The 12,172-nt window shown below is 35.8% G+C and overlaps 1 protein-coding gene across 1 annotated transcript; it reads left to right on the forward strand.

Annotated features, from left to right (window-relative positions):
- Nucleotides 1-820: 820 nt before the first annotated feature.
- On the forward strand, nucleotides 821-9,586 carry LOC129008108 (tripartite motif-containing protein 49D-like). The gene is made up of 7 exons (XM_054439921.1): nucleotides 821-898; nucleotides 3,515-3,929; nucleotides 4,214-4,309; nucleotides 6,048-6,278; nucleotides 6,991-7,013; nucleotides 7,886-7,983; nucleotides 9,087-9,586. Exons 2-7 carry the CDS (start codon nucleotides 3,519-3,521, stop codon nucleotides 9,584-9,586), a joined length of 1,359 nt encoding a protein of 452 aa, XP_054295896.1. The 5' UTR covers nucleotides 821-898; nucleotides 3,515-3,518.
- The last annotated feature ends 2,586 nt before the right edge of the window (nucleotides 9,587-12,172 follow it).

The raw sequence follows: 12,172 nt of genomic DNA on the forward strand, positions 1-12,172 counted from the left end.
TAAACCTTTCATAACCTTTCATAAACCTGCCATAATTCCAGGTTGTCTCCTGCTTCATTTTTTACACCAATTTTACACCAATCTCAGAGAGAACCAATTTTTACACCACTTTCCAGGAGTCAATCAATTGACTCAAGGAAGAAAATTGCATCAAGCAAGAAAATAACCAAGAATCTCAGCACCTTTCTTCTGCAGCATGAATACCCTCACCCCCAGCCACAAACAGACATCTATACACAGCAGCTCTCCTGTGACTGAGATTCTTGGTTATTTTCTTGCTTGATGCAATTTTCTTCCTTGAGTCAATTGATTGACTCCTGGAAAGTGGTGTAAAAATTGGTTCTCTCTGAGATTGGCGTAAAATTGGTGTAAAAAATGCTGCAGAATCATGAGCTATGACTGTACCACTGCACTCCGCAAGGAGACAGTTTCTCTAGAATAAATAAATGTGCCCTTAGAGGAATGCCTGTATCTTCGATAATATATCAATAAACAGTATAAAATGCATCTTAGTTAATTTCCAGTGTATGTCTAATCTGATAGGATTTAGGTTACATATGATTCATTTCAGTCATGTTTTTTAAGGAGTGATGATAATTTAATCAGCGGTGCAAAGGTGTGATCTACATACTGCATAAACCTAATCATCTTATTCTCTACGTTTCTCTATACGCCACCCACTTAAAGAGGTGGGTGTGGTCTTCACAGATTCCTATAAAAGGACATAGAAGAGACAAGCTCAGTTTTCTCCAAAGGAGAAGGAGCGCACTTAGAGGGAGCTGTGTTTTGGTGACCTCTGAAATTCAGTACTGCGACGAATGAGCTCCTGACCTTGAAGAGTACTTCACAGAATTATTTCTTGAAGAATCATTGTGGGAACCATTCAAAGAACCCAGCGGTGAGTGAAACTTATATTGATAAAATTATATCTTCTTTCCTTTACAAAATAATAAATTAGGGTGTTAAAAATATCTCATTATCTTAAATCTACACAATGATACCACTTGTAATTCATATTCTTACTATTGATTTTTTGAATTATGAGGATACTAATTGTTGTTATTTTGCGTTTTCTATCATTCTTTAATATAATTTTGAAAAAATTGAAATATCTAGTGTTTGCTGCAACAGATATGTATGCATAATGAATATATGGAGTTGATATTTATGCATGTATGTACACATAGGTGTGTGTAAATATATGTGTAATGAGTGTATTAATATTATACAATTGAATTGAGAAGACGTGAATGAATGTTAATTCATTCAGCATTTAGACATAAGTTTAAATTAGCAAGGTAATGATGAGAGATGCAAAATAGTGGAACTGAAAAAAATGAGAAGGCTCCCCAAAACATCCTTGTTTGGAAATCAAAACACAATTTTTTCACCAAATAAATATATAAGATATAACTTGATATGTGATGGTGGTTGCCATCTCACTTGAGCCTTAATCTTATTAAATGATGAAAAGTTCCTTAAAATGACTTAGATGACCTCTGGAGAATATTTACAATTCTAAGATTTTTCATTTCTTTCACTAAAATTCAGCAGTGTTATTAAATAAAGGAGAGTAAAGAAAAGGACTTAAAATTGCCAAAGACCATAGTTTATATATTAGTCAGGGCTCTCCAGACAGACAGAATCATAGGATGTATATGTATACATGTAGAGATACATTCATGAGCCATTTCAGTCAACCACAAACCATACATGGTGGTCACATAAGGTTATAATACCAGTGTGTTTGCTGTACCTTTTCTGTATTTAAATATGTTTACATACTAAATAATTACCACTGTGTTACAGTTGCCTACAGTATATACTACAATTGCCTACAGTATAGCGTGTACTTACAGAACATGCTATACAGTTTTGTAGTCTAGGAGCAATAGGCTGTACTGTGTACCATAGGTGCGTAGCAGGCTATACCATCTAGGTTTGTATAAGTATATTCTATCATGTCAAAACAATAAAACCACCTGGCTGGGCGCAGTGGCTCACGCCTGTAATCCCAGCACTTTTGGAGGCCGTGGCGGGCAGATCACTTGAGGCCAGGAGTTCAAGTCCAGCCTGGCCAACATAGCAAAACCTCATCTCTACTGGAAAAAAAAATGAAAAAATTTGCCGGGTGTAGTGGCATGTTCCTATAATCCCAGGTACTCAGGAGGCTAAGGCAGGAGACTCACTTTGACCCAGGAGGCGGAGGTTGTAGTGAGCCGAGATTGCACCACTGCACTCCAGCCTGGGTGACAGAGTGAGTCTCCTTCTCAAAAAGTAAATAAATAAAACCTCCTTACACATTTCTCAGAACATATATCTGTCCTCAAGCTACACATGATTCTACACGAGAGGGAATTCATCAGGAAAATTCGTTTGCTTGATTATGGAGTCTGAGCGGTTCCAAATATAGGCTGTCTTTAAGCTGATGTCCTGAGGATACCGGTATCTTGACTGAGCTCAAGGCTGAAAGCCTCAGAACCAGCTTCAGGAGAAAGAAAGAGGAAATTGCCTTTCCTCTGGCCTTTTCCTTTTATCTGAGCTACCAGCTGATTGAATGGTGCCCACTCACATTGAGGGATGATGGTCCCACTCAGCTCTGAAACTCACATGTCTCTCTCCTCTAGAAACACCTTCCCAGACTCACCCAGAAACAATGCTGCACCAGTTCCCTAGGTGTTGGTTAATCCAGTCAGACTGATACTTAAAATTCACCATCACAACATAGAAATATAATTACACCTCTTTAAGTTTAATAAAAATCCTACTATATGTTAGTTCAGAGTTTGGGTATCCCTAGGAGAAGTTAATTTAATCCACGAGAAAATAAAAAGGCCCAATATCTTCAATGATTTTTTCTCTTCTATTCAACCTAAATTGGTTTATTTGGCTGTTCTTTTTATTTGTTTATTTGGTTGGTTGATTGGTTTTTCTATTTTGTTTTGGTTTTGGTTTTTCATTTTACTTTAATTTTATATTATTTTAAGTCCTGAGATAAATGTGCAGGACGTGCAGGCTTGTTACACAGGTAAACATGTGCCACGGTTGTTTGCTGCCCCACTGTTGTGTCTCTCTCTCAAAATATATCATAGGACCCTCTAGCCATCTTCTCGTATTTCTTTGGCCAAGGCAGTTTTTCCCACTCTTTCATACTCATTCAGCAGTTATATGAAAGAAAAATAGGAACAACTACAATTTATTCTAGGCCACTTAGAATCAAACCCAATTTCCAGATCCACATTCAGAAAAATGGGAAATTGAATAGATTAGTATTATGTTACAGGCAGGAACTAGGAGTAGAAGGGGTTGTGAGTCACTTAGTCGGTAATATCTAGTATAAAGCTGGGAGCCTTTCTCTGTGTGAGATTTTTATTTTTGTTATGGAAGAAATAGTTTGCTGTGCTTTAGTGAACGCTGTCAAGAGAAGAGACTACAGCTATCACTTATCTCCACACGTTCAGAAGCTTTTCATCAACCCAGACTCCAAAATGACATGTTGCTCTTTCTTCCTCAGAAACATGAATTCTGGAATCTCACAAGTCTTCCGGAGGGAACTCACCTGCCCCATCTGCATGAACTACTTCATAGACCCTGTAACCATAGACTGTGGGCACAGCTTTTGCAGGCCCTGTTTCTACCTCAACTGGCAAGACATCCCAATTCTTACTCAGTGCTTTGAATGCATAAAGACAACACAGCAGAGAAACCTCAAAACTAACATTCGATTGAAGAAGATGGCTTCCCTTGCCAGAAAAGCCAGTCTCTGGCTATTCCTGAGCTCTGAGGAGCAAATGTGTGGCACTCACAGGGAGACAAAGAAGATGTTCTGTGAAGTGGACAGGAGCCTGCTCTGTTTGCTGTGCTGCAGCTCTCAGGAGCACCGGTATCACAGACACCGTCCCGTTGAGTGGGCAGGTGAGGAACAGCGGGTAAGTGATGCCTCTGAAGATCTATTTCTATAAAGGACACATGAAATTCCTGTGGGCCTATTTTCTTGGAGATTGGGTAAAGCCAACTCTGTGTCCCTTTAGGCAACTCACTTTTGGGCTTTCTTAGCTTCAAACCTCTGAGATTTGACGAAGAAGAAGGGAAATAGAAGAAATGCCATTTCCTAGGGACTTATTTGTCTCTCATTCTGGCCCCCTCCCTATGAAACGGTCTGCATGTTACTTTATTGTCTTCACTGGTGCTTCAATTTATGGCTCTTTTGCAGGAGAAGCTTTTAACGAAAATGCAGTCTTTATGGGAAAAAGCTTGTGAAAATCAGAGAAACCTGAACGTGGAAACCACCAGAATCAGCCACTGGAAGGTTAGTCCTGTACTACGCTACCTTCTCCAGGAACTCATGGTGGGCAAATGGGTGACTCTTAAAATAGGAACTTGATATCAAACTGTAATGTTTCTGGGAGTCCATAAAAAAAAGAAAAAAAAGAAAACATTGAGAAAAAGTGGCCTCATTTCTTATGTAGAACAGTATGACTGTTAGATGGGATTTCTAACAAAACCATTGATGTTACCCAAAGCATGCTGGTTTGTTTTCATACAAACCTGTAGCTATACACCAACAGATACAAGAAACTGGGTCATCTCACATCCAACCAGCATTCTATATGTGCGGGTTGGATAAATGCTGGGCGTAAGAGTTATTTGGCAGTCATGGAGAGCTCAAGTGAACCTTCTGAGCCTGGGTCAGCATTAATCCGAATGCTGGTGGACAAGTAGTATTTGGAATTGCATGGAAAATTTCAGGCAGAAAGAGTGACAGGGGAAATCTAGGGCAACCATGAAATTAAGAATCTCAACTAATTAATATTGAATAATCCATAACATATGATGAGAAAAGTGGTGAGAAATATGGATTTGTGTCTCGAGGGAGACATGTAAACATGCCCGAAATATGGGAACTAGTATCTAAATATAAGGAGAACTCTGAGGACTTCAGAAAAATATTAAAAATGATTTTCTCTTTGTGGATGTATACTTTGAGGGTATGATAGCTAATATTAGTGTGTTGAAAAGTATTTCATAAGAACCTAGTCTATGTTGAATATTAAATTAGAAAATTTGCTAGTATAGAAGAAAGAAAGCATCTTTGTCCTCACAAATCATACAATCCAAATGAGAGAGGCAAAAATGGTCAACATGCAAATATGTGCAATACATGATGGGTTCGAGTGTGGAAGGTTCTTTGTTGGAGAATAATCAAGCAGGGAAGTAGAAAAGGACAATAGAGGCCACAAACTGGAGATTAGTGTCTGAGATTTAAATAGGGTGGTCAGAAAAAAGACTCACTGGAAAATTCAAATTGAACAAAGTTTGGAAGAGGAAGGGGAGCACGAAAGTGTATATGGATATATATGTGGACCAAGAGCGTGTATACATGTATATGTATATCTATGTTTGTGTGTGTGTGTGTGTGTAAAATTCTAGTTGGAGAGAACAGCATATGCAGTAATTTTTAGTTTGTGTATATTTGGAGACCTGGGGAAGCAGAAAGAAGTCTATGTTTCAGATTGGGATGACTTAGAAAAAGAATGGAAGGAAATGAATTCAGAGAGACAAAGATGGCCAAATCATAAATGCAGCCTTATTAGGATAGGTTTTGCTGGGCGAAATGCATTTAGCTGGACATGTTAGTCTAAGGTCATTTCACATATAATGAGTTTAAGCAACCTGTTACTTATCTCAGAAATAGAAATAATTATTTCCTTTCTAGTAACTATAGCTCTATACTCCAACTCTTCAGCACAAACTATTCTTACTTTTCCATAAATATGGGTTGGAATAGAGAAATTTAAATAGCTTTTTTTTTATTTCCAACTATCTTAGAACACACAATATCTTGAATAAATTTAATGTAATTGGTCAGATACATCTATGTTGATCTTTATGCAGAGAGAAAGGAGAGGAAAAAAATTTGTGGATTCCAAGAACTGGCAAGACTGAGGTTTAAACTATTGGATGTTCGAGAGACAAAAGTAATCAGTGAGATTTAATAGGAGATGGATAAATACATTTCTCTTTTGACTAACCCATTATCACTGCAGGATTATGTGAATGTAAGGCTAGAAGCTATTAGAGCTGAGTATCAGAAGATGCCTGCATTTCATCATGAAGAAGAAAAACATAATTTGGAGATGCTGAAAAAGAAGGGGAAAGATATTTTTCATCAACTTCATTTAAGTAAAGCCAAAATGGCTCATAGGAGGGAGATTTTAAGAGGAACGTATGAGGAGCTGATGAAAATGTGCCATAAACCAGATGTGGAGCTACTTCAGGTACAAACTCACAATGTGGTTTCAGGTTTTTGACTATTCACATGTATAAGTATTTTCCTCATGGCTGAAATCCATCTCCCTACCTTTATTTCCATGATGTGTTTCCAAAAACACATTCGCATAACTAATGCTACTTTATTGGGAGAGTATAGCCCCACCAAGGGATTCTACCAGGGCAGAGGTCCCTCCTACTTTATCCACCAGCCACAAAACTTTGTGGAATGGTCTAGGTAACAGCCCCAGTAACTATTCCCCAACTAAGTCAATAATACATTTTGGGTTGTCAAACATGTATAAAATAGTGAGTGATTCATTTACATTTAGGTTAATTTGAGGACATGGCAAGATCAGAAGTTTTGGGAATCTAGGCTCACATTAATACTATTGTGGGATCCACTCATTTGGGCAATACGTTCTGGGAAAAGTGACTGAGTAGGTTATTCGAGATTACCATGGAGCATAGACTCTCTGGGCCTCTTCTCCCTTCACTTCTTTAGAGAATGTCTTCAAGACTCAGACCTTCCCAGGACATTAATTAGTGACAATACGACTGACTGGGTTTTTCATTACAGAAGAAATAGAAAATGCTTTGCAGAAGAGAAGATGGTAGGGAAATAATAGCTTGAGGAACTGCCTCCAAATTTCACACTGAACTTAATGAAAGATGCATCTTGTGAACTGCACTAAATCTTTCTATTTTTTTTTTTTACAGGCTTTTGGAGACATATTATACAGGTGAGTGTGTACCTGTATTTTAGCATATGTTCTTTCACTTTCCACGAACATCAAAGCAGGCTCTACCAAAGTCATGGCATAAATGATTAAGATATTGATACTACTTTATTTTTTTTCATCTACTTTCATTCCCACACCAGAAGAGACAAGAACACTAAGTAAATAAATACATAAATAAATAAATAGTGAAGTAAAATTTTTAAAAAACATGTTTATTCCTGATTTTGTTTTATTGCTTAAAAGCCTGCACAGGTGAAAGATGAAGTTTTGTTTTGTGGATGGTGAGAAAGTCACCAGAGGAAGCAGGAGAGAAGCGGGGGAAGTATTTTAGCAGTGAAAAAGTTGATGATTTGTTGTTCATACCTATATACATATCAGTTAACTGTCCTGAAAAATAGATTGAAAAAACTGTGGAGTGTTAGAACTGTATAAGTCTCTAGGGAAGCTTGTTTCTAAAAGGCAGGTCTAGCTGCCTAGAACAAGTTTCACATTCTTTATCTTGGAAAGGAAGCAGCAGATGCAGCAGTCTCCCCAGAACCCCGCTATTTCAGACAAAGATGTCAGGGGAGTCTGCCAAGAAGTGGAACGCAGAATTTCGTTTCTAAATATTCTCAAGGCCATAAGGCTAAGGAACCTTACCCATGTGGGGCAAAAAATAAGAAAGATCGGACTGAATCCTGACTCAGACTCTCCCACTATGCTTTAAAATTCAGAAACTGTAAGTAGGAATTAATTCCAAAAAGGAAGTAATAATTTTTGAATTATCAAATTTGTGGGTTCAAAGGATTCTCACGAAATATCTTTTAAATACAAGTAGTGATTTTATTTATTTTATGGCTGTAGATGTTGTAACTGCAGGTTTTTCCTTGCAGGAGTGAGTCCGTGCTGCTGCACATTCCCCAGCCTCTGAATCTAGAGCTCAGGGCAGGGCCCATCACTGGACTGAGGGACAGGCTCAACCAATTCCGAGGTAAGTCTCCACCCACAGGCAGCACTCCCACTATCTAAATATTATTATTGTTAGGATCACATAGGTAATATTTCACCCTTTATCAAATATTTTACTACTTTATAGACATAAGTGGACAATATAATCATGCAACCCTTTTGTATCTGTGTCTGTATAGTCAGATTTATAGCATTAAGTTTGAAAGATAGTGAAAAACAAATACATTATGGTCTCCTATGTACTGACTAATGTAATGGGAAAAAGGAGTAGTGTAGCAAATTTAAAAAAGGAGCAAATGGAACAATGCTCAGAATGAAGGTGGGTTACTTAATGTTAAATACAAAATTTTACATTTCTGTAGTGTATTCATTTGAACAGCTAACAACTGTTCTTTCGGGGAATATAGTTTACTGGAGATTCTTGGGGTTTTCAAATTTTTTAAATGGATATATACTATGTATTTCCAAGAAAATCAGTTAATGGGTAAAAATAAAAAGAAGAAATCATTTTGTGAATACAAGTAAAATTACAAACAAAAAGAAGTTCGGTTTAATTGCAATATGAAAAGCTACATGTTAAGTCTAAAATCCAGCTTCAGCCCCAAGCTAGCATGGAGGGCCACAGAGAGACTGTTAAAAGATTTTGCGGAAATCTGCTTTAAATTATCACTTATGACATGTACTTATGGATTTTTATCCAGTTAACTAGAGTGGTTCTTGAGTAACTGAAAATCTTCACATCACATTCTTTCCAAAATGATAGCACTAGTTTTTAAGAATAAGAAACATTTCTAAATAATGATCTTGATAACAGCATAGCATTTAGGGCATATAATGTGCAAATTTTGCTTTGAAAATTGGATTGAAAGAAGTTGGTCTTACATTTGGCTCTCAGTATGTAAGTTTTCGAAACACTTTTAATATCTGTGGTTAGCGTTTTGTTTGTCTTGCAGATAACACTAATCATCCCTATACTTTATTAGAAGTTACAAGCAAAAGTGTCCTTGTGACTTTACGTTTCCTGGTAAATTAACTTCTTGATAGAACAATTTTTGCTTATTTACACATGTCTATGCATGTTTTCTTTCTTTCTTTCTTTCTTTTATTTATTTATTTATTTTGCAGTGGATATTACTCTGCATCATAATGAAGCCAACAGTCATATCTTTCGATGTGGAGATTTGAGAAGCATTTGTATTGGATGTGACCGTCAAAATGCGCCCCATATCACTGCAACACCTACAAGTTTTCTTGCATGGGGTGCTCAGAATTTCACCTCCGGCAAATATTACTGGGAAGTCCATGTGGGGGACTCTTGGAATTGGGCTTTTGGTGTCTGTAATAAGTATTGGAAAGGGAAGAATCAGAATGGCAATATATATGGAGAGGAGGGACTCTTTAGTCTTGGGTGTGTTAAGAATGACATTCAGTGCAGTCTCTTTACCACCTCCCCAATGACACTGCAATATGTCCCAAGACCTACCAGCCACGTAGGTTTATTCCTGGATTGTGAAGCTAGAACTGTGAGCTTTGTTGATGTTAATCAAAGCTCCCCTATATACACCATCCCCAATTGCTCCTTCTCACCTCCTCTCAGGCCTATCTTTTCCTGTATTCACCTCTGACCAGAGACAAATCAGAAATGTGTTCATCTGCTGTGGGACCCCCTTTATCCCAGAAAGCCCTCTTCCTTGTGCCTTATCAAACAGGACGACTAGGTTCTGTTCTATGTCTTGAATTGCATTCTAATGTTATTAAAACTCATTTATTGTGTTACTATTAAATGAGGTAAAAACACTAAAAGTATACGTATTGGTTCTTTATTAATTAATTTTTGAAAAATCATTATTCTTGATCATGGCATAAAATACACTCTCTGTTTTCTGTTTTCTTTATTTCTGACTGCCACTGAGTGAAATAATAGATGACAGACATGTCTGAATGAAGTTAAAATCAGCGGAAGACAGTCGGGATCTTTTGCTTCATGCAAAAACTTGGAATGAAGTCTCAATGACAACTGGGAAATGTTTTTCTTTCTCTTTATCTAACTATATTGCACTTATCCATCATGTTTCATTGTACTAATCTATCCCTCGAGTTAATATCATTTGACCTTCCATGCTGGGCTTCATTTTGGAATTCTCACCACATATATAAATAATCCTGCATTATTAATGTGCTCTTCTACATTGAAATACACAAGGTGATCAGAACAATGCTGGATTAATTGAATTTTTTTTAAAAAGTAACTAAATATTGACTCGTACCTCAAAACACACATAGTCATTTCCAAATAGATTCAAGTCCTGAAGGTAAGGGGAACATGATAGAATATTCTCATAAGGATTTCTTAACCATGACAAAAATTAACAATTAAAAAAAATTAGTTGGTTTATATTAATGATGACTTCTGTGTTTCAAAAAATATGATACAAGAATTGAAATGCAAACCATTAGTGGAGAAAGATATTCACCCGAACATATATAAAATAAGATACAATACATGTGCATGATGAATACTTAAAATGTATTTTAAGTATTTTTCCAGATTCTTCCAGAGTGGCATAGAATAAACTTGGATGGCAGAGTCAATGACGAAATTAGCTGTGGAAATGGGGAACCATTTTTTGGAGGACAGTAGTAATGCTGTGAACTTATGAAAACAACCAAGTGTTCAGTAGCAACTAAAATGTGTCTCCATAAGGTCATTTTACAGATGCGTATCTGAAATCTGAAATTTGGGAGAACATTCTACTAGCGTTCTCTAGTGAGAAAATACAGCTGGAAGGAAGAAGGGAGGGAAGATGAAGGAGAGAGAAACAGAATGCATTTGAGAGAAAATGCTATTTAGACTAAAATAGAATACTGCAGATACACGACGAAGTGTTTAAGGTGTGTCTTATGGAGCAGAAATGGCAGAAAATACCACAGTAAAGAGATTTACAATTGGATTGTTAGTTCTGGCTTTTATTCTGTCAATGTTGTGGCTTCTAAACACATCAGTGCTCTCCTTTGATCCATGTGCTAATTAACAACCTACACTCTGCCCCCTCTCCGGGATTCTTTCATCGTTTTAAATCCAATCTAATTCTAATCCAGCTGGTCACTGTAACACATGTAATCATCGAAGAATTTTAAAAATATTTTTGATGAACTAGTGAATACACCTCATTCTCAACAAAAATACTGTTTGAGAGGAAAATTTGATGGTATTTATAACCATTTAAGTGTATCCATACATGCAGACTTATACATTTATGTGTATATATTTACGTATCTGAGTTAATTGCATTAATTAGAGTGGCTACCTGGATTAGGATTATACTGGACTTTGCTGATGAAAGAATTCGGAATGTTGTTTGGTTACCCTGTAATACCTATACGAATATATTAACCCTGTAATCTTACTACAGCAGAAACTCCCTTAGATGTAATCAAGGATGATTGTATAGGGATGTATATTGTTGCACTTTTTCCAATCATGAGAGAAAAATAAATACATTGTAATGTGGAAATAGTTTAGAAAACTAGAATGCATTTTACTAAACCCTGTAAAAACCAACACCATCTATATATTAACATATTGATACTAACAGATTTTCTTCTATCTCTTATATGATTATAATTCCTATTTTCCACTTGTATTTTTATTATGGACAGACTTAGTATTTTATTATGGATGGACATAGAAACAAAAATAATTATCTCTACAGAGGGTACAAAATTAATATATAATTTTTATGTATTATATATAAACACATAAAAATATTTATATATTTATATTTATAAAATATATATTATATATAATATATATTATATATAATATATTATATATTATATATTATATATTATATATAATTATATTATATATAATATATAATATATAATATATAATATATTATATATAATTATATTATATATAATATATAATATATAATATATTATATATATTATATATTATATTATATAAATATTTATATATTTATATTTTATATGATATATTTCATATATCATATAAAAATTATATATATATAATATAAGGACGCAATTAGTTTCTGCTGGTGTGGAGACAAGTCATATCATGTCTAGGGGCCATGATGAGAGGAGCAGTCAGAGGATTTCTTGCATTGTGATGAGTGCATATAAGTTAAATGAGCCACTTATCAGTAGATTTGATAGCAGGATAACAGTTACATCATTGATACCTAGGC

This window comes from Pongo pygmaeus, chromosome 9, assembly GCF_028885625.2.
Source record: "Pongo pygmaeus isolate AG05252 chromosome 9, NHGRI_mPonPyg2-v2.0_pri, whole genome shotgun sequence".
Lineage (NCBI taxonomy): Eukaryota > Metazoa > Chordata > Mammalia > Primates > Hominidae > Pongo > Pongo pygmaeus.

Excerpts from the sequence above, each read along its gene's own strand:
- LOC129008108 (XM_054439921.1), top strand. The coding sequence starts at position 3,519 with ATGAATTCTGGAATCTCACAAGTCTTCCGGAGGGAACTCACCTGCCCC. Across the intron at positions 3,930-4,213 it reads GGGCAGGTGAGGAACAGCGG|GAGAAGCTTTTAACGAAAAT; the intron begins GTAAGTGATGCC and ends GCTCTTTTGCAG. Across the intron at positions 6,279-6,990 it reads CAGATGTGGAGCTACTTCAG|GCTTTTGGAGACATATTATA; the intron begins GTACAAACTCAC and ends TTTTTTTTACAG.